Source organism: Pristiophorus japonicus, chromosome 10 (assembly GCF_044704955.1).
Source record: "Pristiophorus japonicus isolate sPriJap1 chromosome 10, sPriJap1.hap1, whole genome shotgun sequence".
In the NCBI taxonomy this organism is placed as follows: Eukaryota; Metazoa; Chordata; class Chondrichthyes; family Pristiophoridae; genus Pristiophorus; species Pristiophorus japonicus.
Window position 1 is genome coordinate 136,800,468 of NC_091986.1, and position 25,862 is coordinate 136,826,329.

General features: G+C 41.1%; 2 protein-coding genes across 2 annotated transcripts in view; one reads left to right on the plus strand and one right to left on the minus strand.

The window, feature by feature from the left end:
* Positions 1 to 6,887, minus strand: part of tgfbrap1 (transforming growth factor, beta receptor associated protein 1) — a 108,203-nt gene extending 101,316 nt beyond the window's left edge. Inside the window, exon 1 of the mRNA XM_070892101.1 lies at positions 6,753 to 6,887. The gene's annotated coding sequence lies outside the window, so the exon portion shown is untranslated. The remainder of the gene's footprint in view (positions 1 to 6,752) is intronic.
* A 165-nt stretch (positions 6,888 to 7,052) lies between these two features.
* c10h2orf49 (chromosome 10 C2orf49 homolog) lies at positions 7,053 to 22,846 on the plus strand. Its single transcript, XM_070891498.1, has 4 exons — positions 7,053 to 7,198; positions 9,324 to 9,493; positions 11,456 to 11,822; positions 22,017 to 22,846. The coding sequence occupies exons 1-4, from the start codon at positions 7,094 to 7,096 to the stop codon at positions 22,071 to 22,073; spliced, it is 699 nt and encodes a 232-aa protein (XP_070747599.1). The 5' UTR covers positions 7,053 to 7,093; the 3' UTR covers positions 22,074 to 22,846.
* Positions 22,847 to 25,862: the final 3,016 nt, after the last annotated feature.

Here is a 25,862-nt window from a genome sequence, read left to right on the forward strand (position 1 = left end):
TACCTCATCAAGAAACTCAATCAAGTTAGTTAAGCATGATTTGCTTCTAACAAATCCGTGCTGGCTTTCCTTACTAATCCATCCTTGTCCAAGTGACTTAATTTTATTCCTGATTATCGTTTCTGAAAGCTTCCCCACTACCAAGTTTAACCTGACTAGCTTGTAGTTGCTAGGTTTATCCTTACACACTTTTTTTGAACAAGGGTGTAACATTTGCAGTTCTCCAGTCCTCTGGCACCAGCCCCATATCCAAGGAGGATTGGAAGATTATGGCCCTGCAATTTCCACCTTTACTTCCCTCAGCATCCTAGGATGTATCCCATCTGGTCCTGGTGACATATCTATCTACTTTAAGTACAGCCAGCCTTCCTCATACCTCCTCATCAATTTTTATCCATCCAGTATCTCGACTACCTCCTCTTTCGCTATGACTTTGGTAATATCTTCTTCCTTGGTAAAGACAGATGCAAACTACTCATTTAGTACCTCAGCCATGCCCTTTGCCTCTTTATTTCGCATTTTTTTTTTTAGGTGGGCAGGGAGATCAGGTAGAAACTTGAAAAAGTGTGCCAGCCTTGGCTCAGAGGTAACACTCTTGCTCGAGTCAGAAGGTCATGTGCCCAAGTACATAATCTAGGCTGGCACTTCATTGTCATTTTTCAAATGCGACTGGAAACTGAGGCCTCATCAATGGCAATATTCAAAGAGTAGGGGAGTTCTCACCATGTCCTGGCCAATATTTATCCTTCAACCAGCTCCACCAGGACAGATTATCTGGTCACATATCTTACTGGTGCTGTGTGGGACCTTGGTGTGCACAAGTTCGTTGCCACATTTCCGTACATTACAACAGTGACTACTTCAAAAGTTACCTCATAGGCTGTGAAGTACTTTGGGATATCCTGAGAATGTGAAAGGCACTTATATAAATATAATTTTTTCTAGTTACACACAAAGACCTCACACATTAGCAGATTTTTCCAAACTCATGGGTGCACCAAGGTTATTCGGTGAGCACGAAGAGAATGATAGCTGTAACTCACGCAGGTCATCCTGCAATATGTATTTTCTCCATTTGTGGTGCTGCAGCACTCCCCTCAACTCGGGTGGATTTCCGCTCTTCTCAAAAACTCCCTGCAAGCAGTACAATACTATCTTACAAGTATTTTAAATGCCGAGTTTGAATGCATTTCTTTCAGTTGTTCGCCTTCTGGTCTATAACTCTGTGGAACATTAACTTTCTTTTTGAAACTGCTCATGAGCCGTGGGGTCCCTGCTATCATAGTGAAATAAACAAACAGCAGGAAGTCAGTACCCCTCCTGGCTCTGCTTCAAAAATTTGTTAAAAAGGTCCTTTGCCCTAAGTTACACATCTTTGTGCAATCATAGAAAATGACGACACAGAAAGAGGCCATTCGCCCAACGTGTCAGTCAAAAGACAGCTACCCAGCCTAATTCCACCTTCTAGCACTAGGTCGGTAGCCCTGTAGGGTACGGCACTTCAGGTGCACATCCAAGTACTTTTTAAAATGTGATGAGGGTTTGTTTCTGCCTCTAGCACCCTTTCAGGTAATGAGTTCCAGACCCCCACCACCCTCTGGGTGAGGTGAAAAAGTTTTTCCTCATCTCCCCTCTAATCCTTCTACCAGCTACTTTAACTCTATGCCCCCCTGGTTATTGACCCATCTGCTAAGGGAAATAGATCCTTCCAATCCACTCAATTTTATACATCTAAATTAAATCTCCCCTCAGCCTATTCCGTTCCTAAGAAAACAACCCCAGCCTATCCAACCTTTCCTCATAGCTAAAATTTGCCAGTAATGGCAACATCCACATAAATCTCCTCCGCGCCCTCTCTCATGCAATCACATCTTTCCTGTATTGTGGTGACCAGAACTGTATGCAGTACTCAAGCTGTGGCCTAAACAGTTCTAACATAAGTTTCCTGCTTTTAGATTCTATGCCTCGGTTAATAAAAGCATTCCATATGCCTTTTTAACTACCTTATCGACATGTCCTGCTACCTTTAAGGATCTGTGGACATACACTTCAAGATCTCTCTGTTCTTCCACATTTCCCAGTACCCTCCCATTTATTGTGTATTCCCTGGCCTTATTGGCCCTCCCTAAATGCATTACCTCACACTTTTCCAGATTGAATTCCATTTTCCACTTTTCTGCCCAACTGACCAGTTCATGGATATCTTTCTGCAGTCTAAAATGTTCCTCCTCACAATCAACCACATGGCTAATTTTTGTATCATGTGCAAATTACTTTATCATGCCCCCTACATTTAAGTCTAAATCATTAACATATACTACAAAAAACAAGAGAGCGAGTACTGAGCCCTGTGGAACTCCACTGGAAACAATCACCCGTCAACCATTGCCTTTGCTTCCTGCCACTCAGCCAATTTTGGATCCAATTTGCCACTCTCCCTTGGATCCCATGGGTTTTTACTTTTTTGATCAGCCTGCCATGTGGGACCTTGTCAAAAAAGCCTTACTAAAATCCATGTAGACTACATCAAACCCACTGCCCTCCTTGTTACCTCCTCAAAAAATTCAATCAAGTTAGTCAGACGTGACCTTCCCTTAAATCCCATGCTGACTGTCCTTGATTAATCTGTCTTTCTAAATGAAGGTTTACACTGTCCCTCAGAATTGATTCTAATAATTTGCCCACCTACAAGGTTAAACTAACTGCCCTGTAATTACTCGGGTTATCCCTTCCTCCCTTTTTAAACAGTGGTACAACGTTAGCAGTAGTCCAATCCTCTGGCACCACTCTTGCAGCCAGGGAGGATTGGAAAATGATCGTCAGAGCCTCTGCAATTTCTTCTCTCGCTTCTTTTAATAGCCTAGGATACATGTCATCCGGTGCTGGTGATTTATCTACTTTCAAAGATGCTAAACACCTTAATATTTCCTCTCTTATTATGTCTATCCCATCCAATATTCCACTCTCTTTTCCTCCTTAACTTAAACGTTGGCATCGTCCCCCTCTTTTGTGATGACAGCCGTAAAGTATTCATGAAATGCCTTACCCACATCCTCCACCTCCATCCATAGATCACGATTTTGGTCCCTAATAGGTCTTATTCTTTCCTTAGTTATCCTCTTGCTCTTTATGTAATTATAATACATCTTTGGGTTTTCTGTGATTCTACTTGCCAGTATTTTTTCATGCCCTCTCTTTGCTTTCCTAATTTCCTTCTTAATTTCACCCCTACACTTTCGATACTCTTCTAGGCTTTCTGCAGTATTGAGCTCTCGATATCTGATACAAGCTTCCCTTTTGTCCAGTTTGTCCCCACATCGAAGTCCTCATGATCTCTGCATCCCCATGATAGTTAGAGGGAACAGATAAATAGCCTTCCTTTAAAAACTTGACATGGCATCAAAAACTAGTTATTGCCCAGTGCTCTGCACTTTTCTGGAAAGTTTATTTTGCCCTGCTTGAATTTTGTAGTTTTCTTTGCTTGGCATCATCTTAAATTGAGAAATAAATTAATAATGGCATCCAGACGAATGGGTCCTTGATGGAAAAAATATATTTTACTTCTTCCAAAGCAACCCAACAATTCATTACTCCCTGTTCCACTCCCAATCAACCGGACCACAGCCTTGTTCCATTTCAGTCTGGTGAGGCTTGTTCATCCATCACCATGCTCACATGCCTAACCCAGAGACGATGCCTGCAGTTTTCCTTTCAATTAAGTTGTTTACAGTCAGTGGCCAGGAAATTCCTCAGATCTGCTCCCACTTCGCTGGCATTACATCACCAGGAAAAGAATTTCCCAGCCAGTGAGTTCTAATGATATCAAACTTCATATTAATGTACTGGAGCTGAACTAAAACTGCTAATATGACAAAACTGCTCAAGTATTCTGGGTTACCACCCATATCTACACAAATATTAATTATGCAAAAATACTGTTATTTAGAAAGAGGGGCACACATGGGATATGAATATATGAAGGGGGACAGGGCTCAGCAAAACATTTGGAAGCCTCTAATTATGTGTCAGCCTTGACTCAGTGGTCGCACCTTCATCTCAGAGTCAGAGTTGTGGGTTCAAGCCCCTCTGCAGCGAATTGAGCACAAAATCTAGACTGACACTTGAGTATAGTACTGATGGTGCTGCACTGTCAAAGATATAGTCTTTCAGATTAGACATCTCAGGTAAATGCAAACATTTAAAGATCACATGGATGAACTTCAACAATTGTACATCCCTGTCTGGCGTAAAAATAAAACAGGGAAGGTGGCTCAACCGTGCCTAACAAGGGAAATTAAGAATAGTGTTAAATCCAAGGAAGAGGCATTTAAATTGGCCAGAAAAAGCAGCAAACCTGCAGACTGCGAGAATTTTATAATACAGCAGGGGAGGACAAAGGGTTTAATTAGGAGGGGGGAAATAGAGTATGAGAGTAAGCTTGCTGGGAACATAAAAACTGAATGCAAAAGCTTCTATAGATATGTGAAAAGAAAAAGATTAGTGAAAACAAACGTAGGTCCCTTGCAGTCAGATTCAGGTGAATTTATAATGGGGAACAAATACTTTGATTCTGTTTTCACGAAGGAAGACACAAATAACCTTCCGGGAATACTAGGGGACCGAGGGTCCAGTGAAAAGGAGATACTGAAGGATATCCTTATTAAGCGGGAAATTGTGTTAGGGAAATTGATGGAATTGACGCCCGATAAATCACCGTGGTCTGATAGTCTGCATCCCAGAGTACTTAAGGAAGTGGCCATAGAAATAGTGGATGCATTGGTGATCATTTTCCAACAGTCTAATGACTCTGGATCAGGTCCGATGGACTGGAGGGTAGCTAATGTAACACCACTGTTTAAAAAAGGAGGGAGAGAGAAAACAGGTAATTATAGACCAGTTAGCCTGACATCAGTAGTGGGGAAAATGTTGGAATCAATTATTAAAGATGAAATAGAAGCGCATTTAGAAAGCAGTAACAGGATCGGTCCAAGTCAGCATGGATTTATGAAAGGGAAATCATGCTTGACAAATCTTCTGGAATTTTTTGAGGATGTAACTAGTAGAGTGGACAAGGGAGAACCAGTAGATGTATGTATTTGAACTTTCAAAAGGCTTTTGACAAGGTCCCACACAAGAGATTGGTGTGCAAAATCAAAGCACATGGTATTGGGGGTAATGTACTGACGTGGATAGAGAACTGGTTGGCAGACAGGAAACAGAGAGTCGGGGTAAACGGGTCCTTTTCCGAATGGCAGGCAGCGACTAGTGGAGTGCCGCAGGGCTCAGTGCTGGGACCCCAGCTCTTTACAATATACATTAATGATTTAGATGAAAGAATTGAGTGTAATATCTCCAAGTTTGCAGATGACACTAAGCTGGGTGGCGATGAAAGCTGTGAGGAGGACACTGCAGGGTGACTTGGACAGGTTAGGTGAGTGGGCAAATGCATGGCAGATGCAGTATAATGTGGATAAATGTGAGGTTATCCACTTTGGGGGCAAAAAACACAAAGGCAGATTATTATCTGAATGGCAGATTTGGAAAAAGGGAGGTGCAACGAGTCCTGGGTGTCATGGTACATCAGTCATTGAAAGTTGCCATGCAGGTACAGCAGGCAGTGAAGAAGGCAAATGGTATGTTGGCCTTCATAGCTAGGGGATTCGAGTATAGGAGCAGGGAGGTCTTACTGCAGTTGTACAGGGCCTTGGTGAGGCCTCACCTGGAATATTGTGTTCAGATTTGGTCTCCTAATCTGAGGAAGGACATTCTTGCTATTGAGGGAATGCAGCAAAGGTTCACCATACTGATTCCTGGGATGGCAGGACTGACATATGAGGAGAGACTGGATCAACTGGGCCTTTATACACTGGAGTTTAGAAGGATGAAAGGGGATCTCATAGAAACATAAGATTCTGACAGGACTGGACAGGTTAGATGTGGGAAGAATGTTCCCGATGATGGGGAAGTCCAGAACCTGGGGTCACAGTCTTAGGATAAGGGGTAGGCTATTTAGGACTAAGATGAGGAGAAACTTCTTCACTCAGAGTTGTTAACCTGTGGAATTCCCTACCGTAGAGAGTTGTTGATGACAGTTCAATGGATATATTCGAGAGAGCTAGATGTGGCCCTTACGGCTAAAGGGATCAAGGGATATGGAGAGAAAGCAGGAAAGGGTTACTGAGGGAATGATCAGCCATGATCTTATTGAATGGTGGTGCAGGCTCGAAGGGTCGAATGGCCTACTCCTGCACCTATTTTCTATGTTTCTATCCCATGCCACCAATTGAAGATCAGGTGAGATCTCCCCAGTGGCCAGGCCAACATTTATCCCGAACCAATATAAATTAAAAAAACATTATTTGGTCATTAGCAGAAGTGTCAGCCGCGTTTCCTACATGAAAACAGTGACTACACTTTAGAAAGTTATTTAATTATCTGTAAAGCGCTCTGGGAGGTCGTGCAAGGCGCTATATAAATGCACGTTATTTCCTTTATAACAAAGTACTGGCCCCACCCCAAAGACGAGTTAAATAGATGCATCGCTCAATTACAGAATAAACCTGTACCACCAGCATTTTGTCTGTCAATAGCTGAGATTCACCGATTAACATGGACACTGCCCCTTCAACCCTTCCGCGACGCGACACCCAAGCGCTATTTGCAATCCCTCTGACTATTCGGTGACCACCGCGTATTTTAACCCACGGCACAACGCCAAATTACCCCAAAACCCCAGCGGCTCGTTCTCTTACCCAAGGTTCTGGATGCCAGCGCCGCACCTTGACGTCTTTCCCCAGCTGCTCTCCTCCTGCGGCTGACATCCGGCGCGTTCCCATGTGTTTCCGGTCATGGCGACATCTGCGAGGTAACCCCGGCTATCACATGATCTTGACGGCGGCGGCGGCGGCGGCGGCAGCAGCACCACCACCACCACCAGGGGCGCAGTGGCTCTCTCCGACGCTGAGGTCAGAACGCCACTACGCCCTTTGCGCAGGCGCAGCACGACACGCCTGCCTGCTCTCCGTTTATGAGCTGGATGGAGTGGGCGTCACGTGACGGTCCCCCTCGCATAGGATTGTGGGAGATTCTGAAAATGGCGGTTGGCGAAGCATCGGCCGGCAAGAGCGAGTTTGATTCGGATCTGCTGCTGTACCCAGAGCTGCTGTCCGGGGATTTCCTCCTGCAGCTCTTGCAGCAGGTGAGTGGAATGATGGGGGACTTGCACTCCGACCCCGAGCAACCGCGGCTGGTTATCGGCCATCCGTTCCCTCGGGCCCCGGGCGTGTTGTTATTGTTAATGTGACTTGTCTGCTGGGGATTGGTGTAAGAAACAGCTGGCGCATCTGCTCCATTAATCGCGTGAAAGCACTATTACTGCAGTAAACAAATGGATAACCAACCGCGGGCCATCGAATCGGTGGGAACTTGTTTGAAAACCTGTGTATGTATTGGCACCGCGCCATTTCGGGGTTGACGGTCAGTGGATTGGGTTAGAAAACGTTATTGACATTGCCACTGATACCAAACGCGTCCGAGATTAGGCACATAAGAACATAAGCAATATGAGCAGGAGTAGGCCATTCAGCCCCTCGAGCCTGCTCCGCCTTTCAGTAAGATCATGGCTGATCTTCGACCTCAACTGCACTATCCCCATTTCCCTCGATTCCCTTAGTATCCAAAAATTAACGATTTTTGTTTTACCAACTGAGCATCCATAGCCTCCTTTATCTCTGTCCTAAATGGTCGATCAATTATTCTGAGATTTTGCCCCCTAGTTCTAGACTCTCCAGCAGGGGGAAACGTCCTCTCAGCATCTACTCTGTCAAGCCCCTTAAGAATTTTATATGTTTCAATGAGATCACCTCATTCTTCTAAACTCTAGGGAATATAGCCCTCAGTTCCATATCCTTCAATACCCTTGCCTAACAAAAATCAAACAGATAAAAATCACAATGCAGTTACGCTTATGCCCTGAGAGCAGTCAATTCACCAGTTTCATATGTGAAGAGATTTATTGACAACTTAAAAAAAAAACTTGAGTAATTACTACTTAGTGGGTGGCAAAAAAAGACCTCACCCAAATTGGAAGATTAGTTTTGCTTTTTTAAAGCCTAGAACAGCACAACTAGAGAAGCTCTTGTTATTTCAAATCTACTGTGATTTTTTTTAATTCTTCCATTTTCCATTCTGCCTTTGTGGGTTTCCCCCATCAGAAACCATTCCTTAGTTAAGATGAGCCATAGGCATGATGCACTTATAAAAATAGGATAATCAATTCCTGACAGTTGTAGGAAGGCACGATTAGGTGGTGGTGTCCTGAATTAATGTGGGCAGTGTCTGACCTTTAACAGGTTGTGCATCAAAGCCAGCTATGGAGGCTTTTCTTTATGCAATTTTGAATTTCAATATTAAATACAATGACTTACTAAGAATAGTTTTAACATCTTTTAATATGGGTGTGTTTCCTTTCAAATTGCTCCAACTAGTTTCTTCCATTGTAATGAATTCTAAAAGATAATGGCCCTGAATTCGTGGCCCTCACGGGCGCATACAAGATGTGCACACGCCCATAGGAGCCCCGCAAGTTCCGGGTTTAGGCGATTGCGCTGCGCCTAAACCCGGAACTTATGATCTGTCAAGAATCCTCTTGACCGATCGCACACATCCAAAATTAAAGGGCCTCCGCAGGCGGAAAGTTGGGCTATTTGCCCAACCTCTGCCCAGCGAAAACCTGTGAAATTCTTACGACTGATAAAAGCAGGTGTAAGGCCTCCTTTTATCAGCCTAAAACTTTGAAAAAAAAGTATTTTTCTGTTCCTTAAATCATTTAAAAACCTGTGAAATAAGGTTAAGTTTATTTATAGATCTTTTAAAATATATAAATTTTATTTTTCAAAAAATTAAATTTTTGTTTTAAATAATTAAATCCATTTTGATTAATTTTAAATAGGTGATGTTTTTTAAATTTATTTTAAGGGTTTGTATTTTTGGGGGTATATATGGAACTCACCATAAATATGAATGGTGATCCCCTACTTTGGTTGGGCTGGCCCACATGATCCCAGGAACACGTGCAGAGCACCTATGGCCCTGGGATACGTGGGCCTCTACGTAAGCCATTGGGCAGAGGCCCAGAACTGCAAGTTTTCAATCCTCCCGGACCACCAGGTAAGTTCGTAGAAATCTGCCTGCGGGAAGCCTCCGACCGCAATTTCTGCACCAAAGTTATTGACCTTTTTATCTGGAAAGCAGCACATATAGCATGGCAGTTATTAAGTACAATTGGTTGTGGAACTTAACTAGATGTGCATGTTTATCTTCAGAGAAAAATTGCTACTGAGAACTTGCATGACGCTGAGAAGGATCGGATTGTTGAAGTGTACATTCAGCATGTCATTCCACTACCGCAGAGAGAGCTGCCCAAGAGTAGATGGGGAAGAAAGATGGCTGAGAAAAAAGGACAACAGACCATTTGTGTTGCACAGAGTACAAGGCATGTAATTCTTATATTGTACAATGAAGTCAAAAATATTCATCAGTTTCTTTACCTTTAGTGTTTTAAATTGTATGAATGCCTGCTAAGCCTTTCAGGTCATGGGTTGTATATTTAAACTGAATGTGGTGAGGGATGTCAGTGATGGTTTTAGCACACAGTTAGTATTAGGAAAGTTAACAAGTGCTCGTATGGCAACAAAGGTTTATTTGGATGTGAATAATGTACTGGTGACTTTAAGGCAATAAATCACAATTCACTTGTCAACAGAATTGTTCAATTCAATTACTTTTTAACTAACTCTAGGTTTTATAAAGTTCTTTCTGCTCCATTCGGTTTAATGGTATTCTGTGACATATGTAGCTGTATGAGCATTATAGAATATAAAAGAAAATAGTATGAAATCACTGGATAATCTCTAAGAAATTCAAGTGGATTCAATGAACTGGAAAAGTTCAGCTGCAAACTTGAATAATATATGGGATTGTAGTATTCATGTCTTTCCATTTTGTTCTGGAATGCTTCCATTTTTATGTTGGAAGCCTTCATAGTAAGGTTACATTGCCTAATTTATATGCATCAAAATTAGGCAAAGTGTTAGGTCTGTAGCATTTGTATTTAAGAGGAATTATGCCAATGGTTGTTTATTATTTATAAATGAGTCATGAGAACATGGCAATGAATATAAATTGCTTACTATCCTCTTCCACTTCAGTATTATGATCTATTTTGCTATAAAATAATTTTTGGTGTTATAAATTCAGGAAAAGCCTTGAACATTTTATATCTGATAAGTATCCCAAATGCATTTTGTGGCTACAAGTAAATCCCTAATGTTTTGGTACTATGCAACCAGGATATCAGAATATTTTGATTGAAGAGTAAAGTATTTTAATTTGACTGTGTGCAGATTATGTATAATTGATATCCGAGATCTGTTTAAACTACATTAATGGCCCGGATTTTGCTGTTGTAATGATGGCGAAACTGTCACTGTCGTCATTACTCTGTGAAACTGACAGCATCTTCTAGTGTCCACACATGCGCAGTTAAACGCAGAAATCCAGATGTTACTGTCAGTGATTCCCTGTTGCTCCACAGGGTGCGTTGTTGAAGTCCCCGCAGATGGCAATCTTTAGAAATCACTGAACTGATGAGAATTTCCCCTTTTACGCTGTAATATTGCTGATTTTTTTTAAAACCCTGAAGAAAGTTAAGCCTTTTGAGTGAGGCGTAACTGGGTTTTTAATGACCTACTAAGTCATAACTACTGCTGAACAGCCTCTCTGGCTCTGAAACACTAAATTTTGTATTTGTGAAATCACATTTTTGCTTTTAAATCTTTTCATCTTCTAACTTAATTCCATGTGTATGTCCCAATCTTTATTTCACTCTCTGTAAAATTTATAAAAGTGAAGGATAATTGGTGCATTTTACTTCCCTGGTCTGTTGTCTGTGAGAATTCTTCAATGTGGTTGGCTGCTTAGCCTGCTTGATAACATCACTGTTAATGGATGCCGGAGAGCCCCTTGAATTGGCACCAGAATCAAACTAACATCTGGAAAGGTGAAATCGATGCCACAGAGATTCCGAGATCTTTGTGGGCAGCTTTCTTTGAGATCAGCAGCGAGCGCCGTCACTTCACCACTGACTGCAAAATCCGGGCCAGTGTGTCAAATAATATTTGCAGTTCACTTAAACACAAGCAACTTCCTAATACTATACTATCCAACTACTTGCAGAATATCTTTGTAATCACTTGTATTGCTTGTGGGTTGAAAAACATTGCTTGAGCTCAACATTTAATGGTTTCATGGGAACATCCTCCTATCCATCAATGTTTTATAGAGAAGAAATAATTTTTTGACTATAATGAATTATGAGATTTTACTTTTCAGGGCATTCCATTTTGACACATTCATGTAGCATTCAGCTTACAGTCTTTTGTCATTTATTTTGTAGACCAACAATTGAGGGTTCAAGGAAAAGACCTCTAATTGTGTTTGATGGCAGCTCTACAAGTACGAAAATAAAACTCAAAAAGAACGAAAATGGAATGGCTGTTCAAGCCAAGCAGCTGCCATCAAGGATCATGGACACCAGCCCTACTAATAAGCTTGCTGTCCAGCCAAGTGACACAAATATTCTGACCGATAATAATGCAGTCAAAAGTCCAGTTCGAGGTGCTGTATCAGGCAATGGTATGGCTACCATGAAACATGGAGGCGACATGCCTTTGAAAACCTCACCATTGCCCTACTCAACATCTCCTGGAGGCACCATAAAACTAAAGCGAGCACTTGCAAAAGATGGAGAGGGAGATGCACCAGTAAGTTTTAAGATTTACCGTTTTTAGCCAGACTTAAAAGGACATGCTACTATAATGTAATGTAGACATAGAATTTTTGCACGCTTGTGTAATTGAGATGTAGTAGCTGTAATTTACCTTTTTAAATGGATGAAATTTGATGAAATGACCATGAACTATCTATCAGCTGAAGAACAGGCCCTGTTGAAGAGTGGCACTAGACCAGCTTGTTTGTTCTATTAATTGGAAATTATTTTATAAAATAGTATTGCTGTAATGGTTCAAGTTAGTGCATTTGGTCCAATAAACATAATCGTATCTGAGCTTACAGTTTGTTTGGTTTTTTTGAGTGATTATATTTATTAAAACATGATATACAAGGCAACCTAGTCCTAAGTTCTCATTCCAGCATCAGATCTCACGGCAGTCTCCTAGTCAGTATGTTATACATTTTCACTCCATTGTTCACTGGGTGCCCTTGTGCATACATATAAAGTCTTAATCTGTAGTTCTGCTCTGATCATGTGTATCTTCTGCTGGTTGTTACTCAGAATAGAAAATGGAGCCCTTGTATCACTGCCAGGTGCGAGTGAGCTTATGAAAGTTCCTTTTCCCTCTCACTGCAACTTATTTTTTAAAGGGAAAGGTTAACCAGATTTAGAATGATTAATATAATGGGTGCAGAGACCTGGTATAGCTCGTCTCCATATCTTTTTTTTCTGATCCTTGTGCGTGGAGAATGGGCTTTCCGAGGACAAATGTCAGAAAAATTGGCCCCGATCTGTGGCTCCATTTTATATCTACATGGCCCAAGAAGAGTAAAAGATTTTGCACTGCTGTTGTAGACCTCTTAACCAAGTGACCATTAATGTGTAGAATAACAAGTATTGGAAGGCTATTTGATCATAGTCAACAACTCACCCAAGCTCAGTATCTCGCATTTTAGTTTTTCAACTGCTGACCAGTCTAGAATGGGGAACATAGATAATAAGATTAAATGTAAGAGATTTATGACAGAGAGCAGGAGAAACTTTTTTTACACAGGTGATTGTGAGGCTGTGGAATGCACTGCCCGAGCTAGTGATTGAAGCAGAAACCATGTCAACTTTTAAGAATAGGTTAGATCAGTGGTTGAAGGAAAGAGGGTTCAAGTAATATGGATACCAGATGGACACATGGGATTAGGACTACTGCTTGTGTCGAGATTATGCACCAACACGGACTGTTTGGGTCGAATGGCCTGTTTTCATGTTATAATTTCTATGTAGTGATCAGGAGTGAATACTATGGCTGATACTTTTTCTGGTTTTCCACTTCCCTCAAACATAGGAATACTGAAGTCAGTGGGAGCATCTTATTCACCTATTGCTGAGATCAGCTAGCCCAAGCACAGATCAGTAATTGAGCCTGGTTCCTTTATTAGAGCCTTGTTCTGTATGGGTCTACCACACTTTATGGTGCATTTCCCCACTCAGCTGTTAAAGAAATTTGATTAACTTAGTTTAATAGTGTTCATAAATGTTGGAAACTTTATATCCAAAGCGCAAGCATCTTGATAAATAGGGAAATACAAAGCAGCAATTATGGGGTTTTTAAAGTTTAGTTTAACGTACCATCATGCGTGCTAAGGATTCGTAACTGATATATTTTGCAAGGTAGTGTATAACCTGATATCTTGTCAAAATTAAATTCATAATCTCACTCGTGTTGTAGCATCTGAAAATAGATACAAAGCCTCATGTTATCCATGCAATGTCATAATTTCCCAATAAACTGAAGCAACTCTATGAACAATATGTCAGCAGGAATTTAATCAAAATTTGAATATCCGTTTTTTAAAAAAAAGAAATTTCCACAATAGTTTGTAGTGTTACGGTTCAAACAACTTGTATGAGCTTCTTATGCTCACGTTCACAATGACATGAATCCCTTGTTAGTATCACTTGCTTGTAATTTTGTAAATATTTTTAATCCTATCTTTGTCATGTTGATGCATATCCCACATTCTAATTGTCCTTGCATACTGCTGAGGATACCATTGTGAGACAACCTACACATTGCACTGTTCCCATCTTGATGAAACATTGATGCCATTTTTAAACACGCATAAAATAAAGACTTTGATTTATATAGCATCTTTCATGGCCACCTGACATCCTAAGCACTTTACAGCTACTTAAATAGTTTTGAAGTGTAGGTTACTGTTGTAATATAGGAACCACAGCAGCCAATTTGCACACAGCAAGGTCCCATAAACAGCAATGTGATCATGACCATTTAATTTGTTACTGGAATTGGTTGATACATCATCAAATTTGTTATTTTTTTCAAAACTTCTAAATTTTAATCAATCATGTCAACCAGGTATGTATTACAGCAGGAGCATTTCTACCACATTGATTTCTGTTACAAGTAGGCAGATTCTCCATTTAGTTGAAATTGGTCCCTCTTTCGAGCAATTCATCAGAAACCCTCTTTTTTTTATAAGCTGTTTGGTAGTGCCCTTCCAAATGATCAATCTCCTGACAGAAGATTAGGTCCTGTTTATAAGTGGAGAACATGCCTTCAGCTAATGGGACTCATCTAAGTACAGCTTACCTTCACATTACATACTTACAGTAAATTGACTGCCAAGTCAGCAATTACAGGAAGGAAGGTTGATAAGGAAACTAATCCTAACAAACCATCCAGAAATCAAAGTGAAAAATGAAAATGTGAATCTGGAGGCAGATACTTTTCTATGTAAACCTGATATGCTGCATCCAGATTGCAGTGTTTGTAATGCGGTCTGGAAGAGTCCATGTCTATGTTGAATGTGTAAGGTTGCAGCCCCTCTTCCAATATTTGAAGGGGCTACTCCTCAAATTTTGGTTGCACTTCAATCCCATGCTCCTGATTTTTGGGCATCCTGTGCAGAGGGAAGCCGGCAGGTCGGGAGGCCTCCTCGTGGGACTGCTCCTGGGCCTGGCCAAGATGGCCATTAACAGGCAACAGGCGGTCGAGGGGGTCGTTCAGCCTGACTGCCTGCTACTCTTCCACGATTATGTTCGAGCCAAGGTGTCCCTGGAGATGGAGCACGCGGTGTCCACCGACGCTCGTGGCCTTCCGCGAGAGGTGAGCGCCGGCTGGACTGGCATCACCCCCGGCAACCAAATTTTAATTTAATTTAAGTTTCCGTTAAAGTTTTATTTGGAAAATTGTGGGTTCTAGTGCCAAAAGGGGGCACTTGATTTAAAGTTTCTATTTAAAACAGTTGTAGTGTTTGTAAATATATGTAGATGACTATGCAAAGCATGTTTGGGTGTAAAATCGAGGACCACTTTAGTGGATTAGGTAGGAACAATTTGATGAGTGATTCATTTTGGTATCCAGTTAGAGAGTCTGGTTGAGATTGGATCTGAGTTTTATGCTTGTTTGAGTCACAAAATTAACCAGTTTTTCTGGAGGGCTTAGTCCTGTGATGGAAAGTTCAAACATCAAGACACAGTAATTCATACTGCTGGACAGATTTTTGAAGATAAGATTCATTAAAGTAAAAGAATCAAACATTAGGTTTTCGGATGATTCTGCTCTCTGACTTCCCTTGGCTATCCATGAAGAGGCAGCAGATAATCATTGCCTGATCCTCATTAAACTTGTGTAATAATTATAATGGCCACCATGAAGACAGCCTTCTAAGGAATTAATTTTAATTCAAAAGAAGGAATAGGCTTTAAAAAGTAGGTGTATTAACTGGAAAAGTTATTGCCCAGAGTTGAAGGAATGTTTTAATGCGTAAGTTGACTAAAGACTTGAGCAAATCTTCTGAAATCTTTTGACATGCATCCGAGGTACAGATACCTTAAAGCAATCGTTGGTAGACTGGATTTTGAATCATAGGAATAGGTCATTCAATCCCTCAAGCCTGTTCCGTCATTCAATCAGGTTGTGGCTGATCTGTACTTCAACTGCACTTAGACCTATCCTTTGATGCCTTTACCTAATGAAAATCTATCGATCTCCGTCTTGAGAATTTCAATTGACCCAGCATCTACAGCCTTTTGGGTGGGAGAGAGATTCAGATTCCACTGCCTTTGCTGATTTCACTGCTAAATGGCCTAGCCCTAATTTTAAGATTGTGTCCCCTTATTCTAGATTGCCTCACCAGAGGAAATAGCTTTTCTGTGTCTGCCTATCAAAACACTTTATAATTTTAAGCTCCTTGTTTAGCTCACCCCTCGACCATTTAAACTCAAGGGAATACAAGCCAAGTTTATGCAACCTGTCCTCAATTTAACCCTTTTAAACTATGATGTGAATTCTGATGAATCTGCACTGTACCCCCTCCTAGTATATCCTTCCTGAGATGCGGTGCACAAAACTGAATGCAGAACTCCAGATGGGGTCTGGCCAAGGCTCTGTACATCTGAAGTATCATTTCCTCCCCTTTCAGATAAAGGTCAACATTGCATCTGCCTTTTTGCTCACTTTTTGTACATGTGCACTAGCTTTTAGTGATTTGTGTACATGAACATCCAAATCCCTTTGTCGAGACAGATCCTAGTGTCTCCCCATTAAGAAAATGCGCCTATTTGTCTTTTTTCATTCCAAAGTAGATTACCTCATACCATACCCCACATTAACTCCATCTGCCACAGTTTTTCCCACTCGCATAATGTATGTCTATTTGTAACTTCCTGTTCCCATCGACACAACTTGCTATACTTTCCAGCTTAGCATTATCTCTAAACTTGGATATATAACACTTTTTTCATCCAAGTCATTGATATATATGGTGAAAAGCGGAGGCCCAGTACCGATCCCTAGGGAACCTCACTTATAGACCCATACAGCACAGCAGGAGGCCATTTGGTCCATTGTGTTGAGACGGCTCTTTGAAAGAGCTATCTAATTAGTACTTCTCCAATGCACTTATCCCACAGCCCTGTAAATATTTCCTTTTTAAGTATGTATCCAATTCCCTATTGATAGTTACTATTGAATCTGCTTCCACCACTCTTTCAGGCAGTGCATTCCAGATCATCATAACTGGCTGTGTAAATTAATTTCTCCTCATCTTCACCCAGTTCATTTGCTAGATATCTTAAACCTGTGTCATCTGGTTACCAACACACCTGCCAGTGGAAGCAGTTTCTCCCTATCCCATCAAACCCATCATAATTTTTAACACCTTTATTAAATCTCTCCTTTATCTTCTCTGCTCCAAGGAGAACAATATCAGCTTCTCTAGTCTTTCTGCATAACTGAAGTCCCTCATCACTGGCACCATACTATTGAATCCTCTCCAAGATCTTGACAGCTTTCCTAAAGTGTGGTGCCCAGAATTGGACACAATACTCCAGCTGAGGCCTAACCAGTGATTTATAAAGGTTTAGCATAACTTGCCTGCTCTTGTACTCTGGCCTGGAGTTTCCGGTCAGTTGCGCTGTTTTTTTTTTGGCGCAATTCGCCCGAAATCGGTGTACCAGCGCAAAAGATCACGGAACTTTAAGCACAAATTATGTTTGGTGCAACGTGAGATCTTTTGCGCTAGTTTAAAAAAAACATTGTGCTAGAAGCCAGCACCACCCACAAATATGCCTATGTACCAGGATGAGTTTTTGGGAGTTTCCACTAATTGTGTTTGTGGGCCTTTGAGGAGGCTCTTAAAAATTAAGCTGGTTCTTTTGAATAGAAGGATATTGATAAGAGCATTTCAAAGCTTTTAAATGTATTTTTAAAAATTTACTAAGAAACTGTACCTCAATATAACTAGCAAATGATCCTTTTTTTTGTCATTTTCAGTAATATAAAATTGGATTACTCATAAGTGATGGATCGACACTGATAAAAATGCTTTTTCTTGTGATAAATCCATTTTCAGCTGTATTAATCAAACTGCACCTTGTTACCATTCTTAAATATATCAAGGACTAGATATCAAGATGCAATTTTTGCCCATTTCGGCAATTGTGCCCAAAGTGGAAACTATCCCTATGCCTCTATTTATAAAGCCAAGGATCCCATATGCTTTTTTAACAACCTTATCAACTTGTTCTGCCACCTTCAAAAATGTGTTTATGTGAACTTCCAAGTCTCAGTTCCTGCACCTCCTTTATATTGCCTCTCTTCATTCTTCCTTCTAAAATGCATCATTTCACACTTCTCTGCCAATTTCACCAGTCTGCCTGTGTCTTCCTGAAATCTGCAACTATCCTCCTCATTGTCACACTCTATGAATCAAGACAACATTCCCTTTACCTCTACTCGCTGCCTCCTATTTCCTAACTAATTACTGTCACAGGGTTATTTCCAATTCTGTGCACTTATATTTTTGCTAATAATCTCTTACCTTCAAATACCTTCTGGAAATCCAGACAGCATCCATATGCATTAGTCTATCCACCATGTTAGTAACTTCCACAAAAAATTCAACTAGATTAGTCAGACATGAGCTATCTTTTACAAATCCAAGCTGACTCTTGTGCTCAGCTTGTACTTGTCACAGTGCTAGTCACTCCGTCCTGGATGATAGATTCCAGTAATTTTCTCACACTTGATCTTAAAGTGACAGATCTGTAGTTTCCTGGTTTCTTGTACACTTTTTAAATAATGGAGTGACATTTGCAATTTTCAAATCCAAAGGCATAATTTCCAAATCTAGAAAGATTTGAAAAATTATGGCTAATGCATTTACAATGTCCTCGCCTATTTCTTTTGATACCCTGGGGTAGAAATCATCAGATCCTGGAAATTTGTCTTCTCTAAGTTTATTATTTTCTCCATTATCATTTTTTAAACATATTTCCAACTCCAATTACTTTCTTTCTATCCCATTGTTGCTTTTTTGTAGCTCTCCCTGAATTTCCCTTTTTTTTTTGCATTTGTGTAAGCCTTTTCATTGTTTCCCTTCAGTACCTTTTATGAATCAGTCGCAAAGGTACTGAAGAGCCATAGCAAAACTAGACCCAAACACCTTGCTCAAGCTGAATTGTCATCTGTGGCCTTAAAAGGAAAGTGGAGCTCTATGCTGTTCTTGCATCTCGAGTTGAAATAAGCTATTACCCTTGAAAGGTTCGGTTATGGATGAAAAAGCATTTTAGATCTGGGAACTTTAAAAGCACTCCCGTCCTGGCCCCCCCGCCCCCGGCCGCTTGCCCTATTCTTTTCTTTTTTCTTCCCTCGCCTCTACCCGCACCCCGCCTCCCCTCCAGATTCAGATAAGTACTTCCAACTTTATGATGAACAGAGCGCGGTATCATTTCTGTAATGCAGAGATCATGACACAAGCCATCACACTACTGTCTGCATGCTCACTGATCCATCCTTCACGTGTGTAGGACATTTTGAAGTTGGGTTTTCTACCTTTTTCCAAAAGGGATTGTATTGCTGAACAAGGGTCCAGAAATGTAATATTATCCAAGAAATTCCAGTATATCCTTGGGGCATGAATGAGAAATCTTAATAGTACTAGTCTTTCAGCTCATGATAGTGCTGAGAGATGCTATTTCTGGTTGGACAAAAGGGATTGGATGAAGGTGGTCAGTGCTATGCTGAAAACTACAGCACAATTCCAGATTTTCAGTATTTCTGCGTGTGGGAAATGTTAATGACAGGTCATGGAAGTCTTGTTTATTTTAATCATCATCGGCAGTCCCTCGGAATTGAGGAAGACTTGCTTCCATTCTTAAAATGAGTCCATAGGTGGCTGAACAGTTCAATACAAGAACCACAGTCCCTATCACTGGTGGGACAGATAGTCGTTGAGGGAAGGGATGGGTGGGACAGGTTTGCCACATGCTCTTTCCGCTGCTTGCGCTTGATTTCTGCATGCTCTCAGCAATGAGACTCGAGGTGCTCAGCGCCCTCCCTGATGCACTTCCTTCACTTAGGGCGGTCTTTGGCCAGGGACTCCCAGGTGTCAGTGGGGATGTTGCACTTTTTCAGGGAGGCTTTGAGGGTGTCCCTGTAACGTTTCCTCTGCCCACCTTTGGCTCGTTTGCCGTGAAGGAGTTCCGAGTAGAGCACTTGCTTTGGGAGTCTCGTGTCTGACATGCAGACAATGTGGCCTGCCCAGCGGAGCTGATCAAGTGTGGTCACTGCTTCAATGCTGGGGATGTTGGCCTGGTCGAGGACCCTAATGTTGGTGTGTCTGTCCTCCCAGGGGATTTATAGGATTTTGCGGAGGCATTGTTAGTGGCATTTCTCCAGCGACTTGAAGTGTCGACTGTACGTGGTCCATGTTGCTGAGCCATACAAGAGGGCGGGTATTACTGCAGCCCTGTAGACCATGAGCTTGGTGACAGTTTTGAGGGCCGGGTCTTCAAACACTCTCTTTTCCGAAGGCTGTACTGGAGGCGGTGTTGAATCTCGTTGTCAATGTCTGCTCTTGTTGATAAGAGGCGCCCGAGGCATGGGAAATGGTCCATGTTGTCCAGGGCCGTGCCGTGGATCTTGATGACTGAGGGGCAGTGCTGTGCGGCGAGGACAGGCTGGCGGAGGACCTTTGTCTTTTGGATGTTTAGCGTAAGGCCCATGCTTTCGTACGCCTCAGTAAATACATCGACTATGTCCTGGAGTTCAGCCTCTATGTGCGCAGACGCGGGCGTCGTCCGCATACTGCAGCTCGACGACAGAGGTTGGAGTGGTCTTGGACCTGGCCTGGAGTCAGCGAAGGTTGAACAGGTTCCCACTGGTTCTGTACTTTAGTTCCACTCCAGCAGGGAGCTTGTTGACTGTGAGGTGGAGCATGGCAGTGAGGAAGATTGAGAAGAGGGTTGGGGCCTGTTTGACCCTGGTCCGAACGTGGATTGGGTCTGTAATGGATCTGTTGTTAAGGATCACTGCCTGCATGTCGTCGTGGACCAGGCGGTGGATGGTGACAAACTTTTGGGGGCATCCAAAACGGAGGAGGATGCTCCATGTACCCTCGCGATCGACAGTGTCAAAGGCTATTGTAAGATTAAAGGAGGCCATGTACAAGAGCTGGTGCTGTTCCCTGCATTTTTCCTGCAGCTGTCGCGCTGCAAAACTCATGTCCGTTGTGCCCAGTAGGGGACGAAATCCGCACTGTGACTCCGGGAGGAGCTCCTCAGTCACAGGGAGAAGAAGGTTGAGGAGGACTCTAGCGACGACTTTCCCAGTGGCTGATAACCGGGAGATTCCTCTGTAGTTGCCGCAGTCGGACTTGTCCCCTTTTTTAAAGGTGGTCACGATCACTGCATCTCTGAGATCTTCCGGCATGCTCTCCTCCCTCCAGATGAGAAAGATGAGGCCATGTATTCGCGCCAACAGTGCCTCTCCGCCATACTTCAGTGCCTCAGCAGGATTCCTTGAGTTAGTGGTTAATTTATTTTTAGTGAGTCCCTCAAAACAGTCTCTTAGAGCAACTTTCTTTGTGCCATGGGCATTGGTGTTGCACCCGAACACAATCAAGCTCTATGTTTATAGTACTGCTGTTGATTGAGCTGAAACCAATCCCATTATTTCCAAGGAGCCAATTGGCAGACAGGTTGGTTACCAGGAAAGTTCTCGGAGGAAAAGTGATTTCACATGGCGCACTTGTTTGGAGAAGGCTTCTCAGTTTTAATGAAGTTGAGGACATCAATTTCACCCTGGCACAAATAATCCCTTGGGTGAGGAAACTAGTAAAAATCTCTGGCCAAGAAACTACCAATCAAAGTTTATTTCCTTACAGCATTTCAAGTTTTCTTCGTCCCCACCAAAAGGGAATTAACTGATGCCAAAAAGATAAAACATTGTTGGTCAAAATCATAGGGAGTCGGTATCAGCATTGTGTATTGACAAATACCTGCTCTAGCTTATCCAACTTGAGTTTAAGGCTTTTCAAAGGTAATCCAGCTGGTGGACACCAAGCAGATGCACAGCCTGATGAGGGATTTTGACGTACATGGATACTGGTCTTTCCCTACGTAGCATCTTGCTTTACCAAACAAAATTGACAGAAAATGCTGGTGTTTCTTAGATATTTTACTGCAGTGTGTAAAATTGTTTTTCACTCGTACATAGTGCTAATGAAACATTCTAAAAACACAGAAAGCATTTGGAAAACCTTTTGTAAAGTCTAAATGCAAGTTGTGTTTAGCTATTATAAACACACCTTTAATCTTGGTGGGAGTTTAATATGAGTACATTTTCGCTGTTATATATATACAAACACACAGAACAATTGAATGTAATTTAGTATTGCAAATAATACTTTGTTTTTGCCTGCAGGGGGAGTTGAGATCTACAGAGCCAAAGAAAAAGATTCAACATGTTACCTGGCCATAAGTGCTGCCAGTCCTGATATTCCAGAGAAGGTGTTTCATTTACATCTTATGATATAGCCATGCCAACAAGCCTGTTGGAAATAGCAGATTGGAAAAGCAACTGGGAGTGAGGCATCCAATAAGCAGTTAAAAGAAATCACGTGATCCATTTTGGTTCTGTAAAGTAACCTAACCAGTGAAGTAACATCTCCCACTGGACAATTTTATACTACAATACAATTTATATACTTATTTACAACAATGGATTTTTTTTTTGGTTCAGTTGCTTTCTGTTTGTGAAAGGAACCAATAATCATTTTTGAATAGAAAATAGGAATATCGTGTCAGTTGCATATCGGGTATAGTACATCACTTTGTGCACAATTTACACAAGTCTGCATTTAACTGCGTATAATGTCTGGTCTTAATCTGGGACTCATTTTTTAAAATGTTGTAAAGATAGTTAAAGCTCACCAATCTGACTTTTGTTAATTTTGTACTGCAATTTTTCATATGTAATCATCAGTTTTCCAGACTTAACTCATGATAGAACTTAAGCCATTTTAGTGTTGCAAACCAAAGTCCCTGAAAAAAACCCATAATAGTTGATATAAAAACAGAAAATGCTGGAAATACTCAGTAGGTCAACCAGCATATGTGGAGAGAAAAACAGAGTTAACATTTCAGGTCGATGATCTTTCGTCAGAACAGTTCTTGTTGATGTTTCTGTTTCTGTTGTGTACTCATGGAAACTTGTACATGGCACATGAATAAATCCGGTGAGGACAAACTTCAGGATAGGCAGTTTTTCATTGATTTCCCTATTCTGCCAGAAATATAAGTTTGGTGCTACCTATTGGTTTATCAATGGGCACTAAATTGTCATTTCAAATTTTAAATAAAGCTTATAAGAACTTTCCATATCAGACATGATTATGCTGCATTCACGTGTGTAAATATTGGAACATTATCTCAATAATCTTGAAGCCTCTTTTTAGTTAAGTGTTTCCTGTCTTCACCTTCTGGATTCCTATCAAAACATATAAACTAACAGCCCTCAATGCAAACAACCATGATTCTGAACAAATTCATATAATAGTTTGTCAATTAAATAATGTAAGTAGAGGATCCACATAGAAAGAAAGACCTTCCATTTATATAGTGCATTGGGACATTTCTGAGATGTGAAGATGCGCTATATAAATGGAAGGTCTTTCTTTCTATGTGGATCCTCTACTTACATTATTTAATTGACAAACTATTATATGAATTTGTTCACAAATATTGAGACACTTTGCAGTCCCATTGCTGTCACACAGGTGATGATCACACATTGAATATAATACTGTAGTTATCTAATAAGCAGCTCTGACTATGGCGTAAGAAACAGTCTTGAGTATATTATGATGGGATATGTTTTAGGTAAATAGAATCTATGATGTATATTGTTGAATTGTGTTGTGCCCATCAGGTTGATGGATATTAATATACTGTTAGGATATGAAACAGTTTCCCATTTCAGGTATCCAGGTATTCACATCAAACACTCCCAGGTTAGGTATACCACAGCCAGCTGCAGAGTTTTTACTTTGCTTCAACAATTTATGTCTCAACGATGTGCCTTACCTTTCAGAAACACACACCTACTGCATCAATGTGATACTTCCATTTCCCTCAATAACCATCCTTATGCCCTCGGAGAGATTGCCAATTAGTGCCAAAATAGCAGCAGTTTAGTGCTGTGGCTCATCCAGAGGCTGCTAAAGATTCTGTTTCATAAGAAAGTCGAGCAGAAGAGAAAGGAGACCGTCATCCTGGTAATCTGGGCTGGAATCAAACCCAGTTCCCAGAGGTGAAAGCAGTGCATTAAGTCCCTACATTCATACCACAGCTGCAAACAGAAGTCAGTACACATACTACTTTATATTATCAAAATAAGTCAGAAAATAGAATTAAAAGTGTGGTGCATGTATTCCAATATTATGGTATAATGTAATTGGCAGTCTACATGATATATGAGACTATCCAAGTATCATCTCCCTTAAATGTTATTGTGCACAGCACTGGACCTCATCAATTATCTGTCAGTAGAAGAAGAAGATTCATTGGCCTGGATTTTGTGGTGGTAATGATAGCAAAACTGTCAGCGTTCGCCGTCATTACCCCTCTGAAATTGCCAGCAACATCAGGATTTAGCGCATGTGCAAATAAAGATGGAAATCCAGAAGTTGGAGTCACTCATTCCCTGCTCCGTCACAGGTTACCCTATGGAACTCCCCAGAGCTGGCAATCAATTCAAATCACATGGAAGGATGAAAACTTTCTCTATTATGTTGGAATATCGCTGTTAAACCACCCCCACCCCCCAAAAAAATAGTTACGCCTTGTTGAAAGAGGTGTAACGGTTTTAACGGCGTACTGAAAAACTACTTATATTTGTAGAATGTCAAATTTTTCCATTAAGAATCACATGGTTTTTAAAATAATATATTTTTAAAAGATTATTTATGATATTTCAGCTTCCACCCTATGTGTGTGGCCCAATCTTTACTTCGCTCTTTTGTCAAATTTATAAAAAAGTAAATTAGAATCTGTGCATTTTACTTCCTGCTTTGCGGTCTGTGAGAATTCTTCAATGTAATTACCTGCTCGGCCTGCTTGATGACATCAATGTTGCTGGACGCTGAAGATTCGCTTGATTTGGCACTGGATTCAAACAAAGGTCAGGAGAGGTGAAATTCACGCTACAGAGATTGCTAGATCTTTGTGGGCAGCTTTCTTCAAGGTAAGCGGCGAGCACCATCGCTTCACCGCTGATCGCAAATTCCGGGCCATTAAGTTAGCAGACCAGCAGTCATATTCCTAAGAAAGCAGTTCTTTAAAAATAACTTTAAAAAAACTTTGACTATACTTCGTAAAGAAAAAAAGATCTTGGATTTATATAGTGCCTTTCATGACCTCAGAATGTTCCAAAGCGCTTTACAGACAATAAAGTACTTTTTGAAGTGGATTCACTGTTGTAATGTAAGAAACACCGTCAGCCAATTTACGCACAGCACGGTCCCACAAACAACAGTGAGATCTGTTGTAGTTTTTAAAAAATGGTCAGGACTCCTGAAGATCTCACTGCTCTTCGAATAGTCCACCTGCGAGGGCAGATGGGACCATGGTTTAATGATTTGTCATTAACTCCCTCAGAGTTGCACTGAAGTATCAGCTTAGTTTATGTATTCAAGTCTCGAGTAGAGCTTCTGACTCAGGCGAGTGTGCGACCACTGAGCTATGGCTGACTCCAAAGGTGGGCCACTTGGGTAAGGTCCTGGATGGGAGCCCAGTGAGAATTGGCACCTCGGAGACTAGAGAACTGAGGCTGTGATGAAGTGTAGTTGTCCCTATTTTCTGTCGGCACCAAGACACTAAACAGCCCCAAATAGGATTAAAACCAGAGAACAGGGCAGGCAATAGTTAAGGAAGACTTTCAAACACTGGAGGCAACAAAAGAACCACAAGGCTGACTGCCAGTGTTCGCGGGAATAAGTTATGATGAGAGACATGGGGGGACAATTTTAACTTTACCTTGTAGTAATATATCATTTTAGTTATTGTTATTTCCATACCAGCCTCTTTCTCAATTTCCATACCATTAAATTCTGCATACAGATTTTATTTAGGGGAAGTCCAAATTGTTGTATATATTATTAATCTCCAGACTCAAGTCAATAAATCCATAGCTATCTTATACACAGCTTTCTGAATTAATTTTAATACTATCATTGTGTACAAAGAAGTGTTCCACCACAGATATTACATT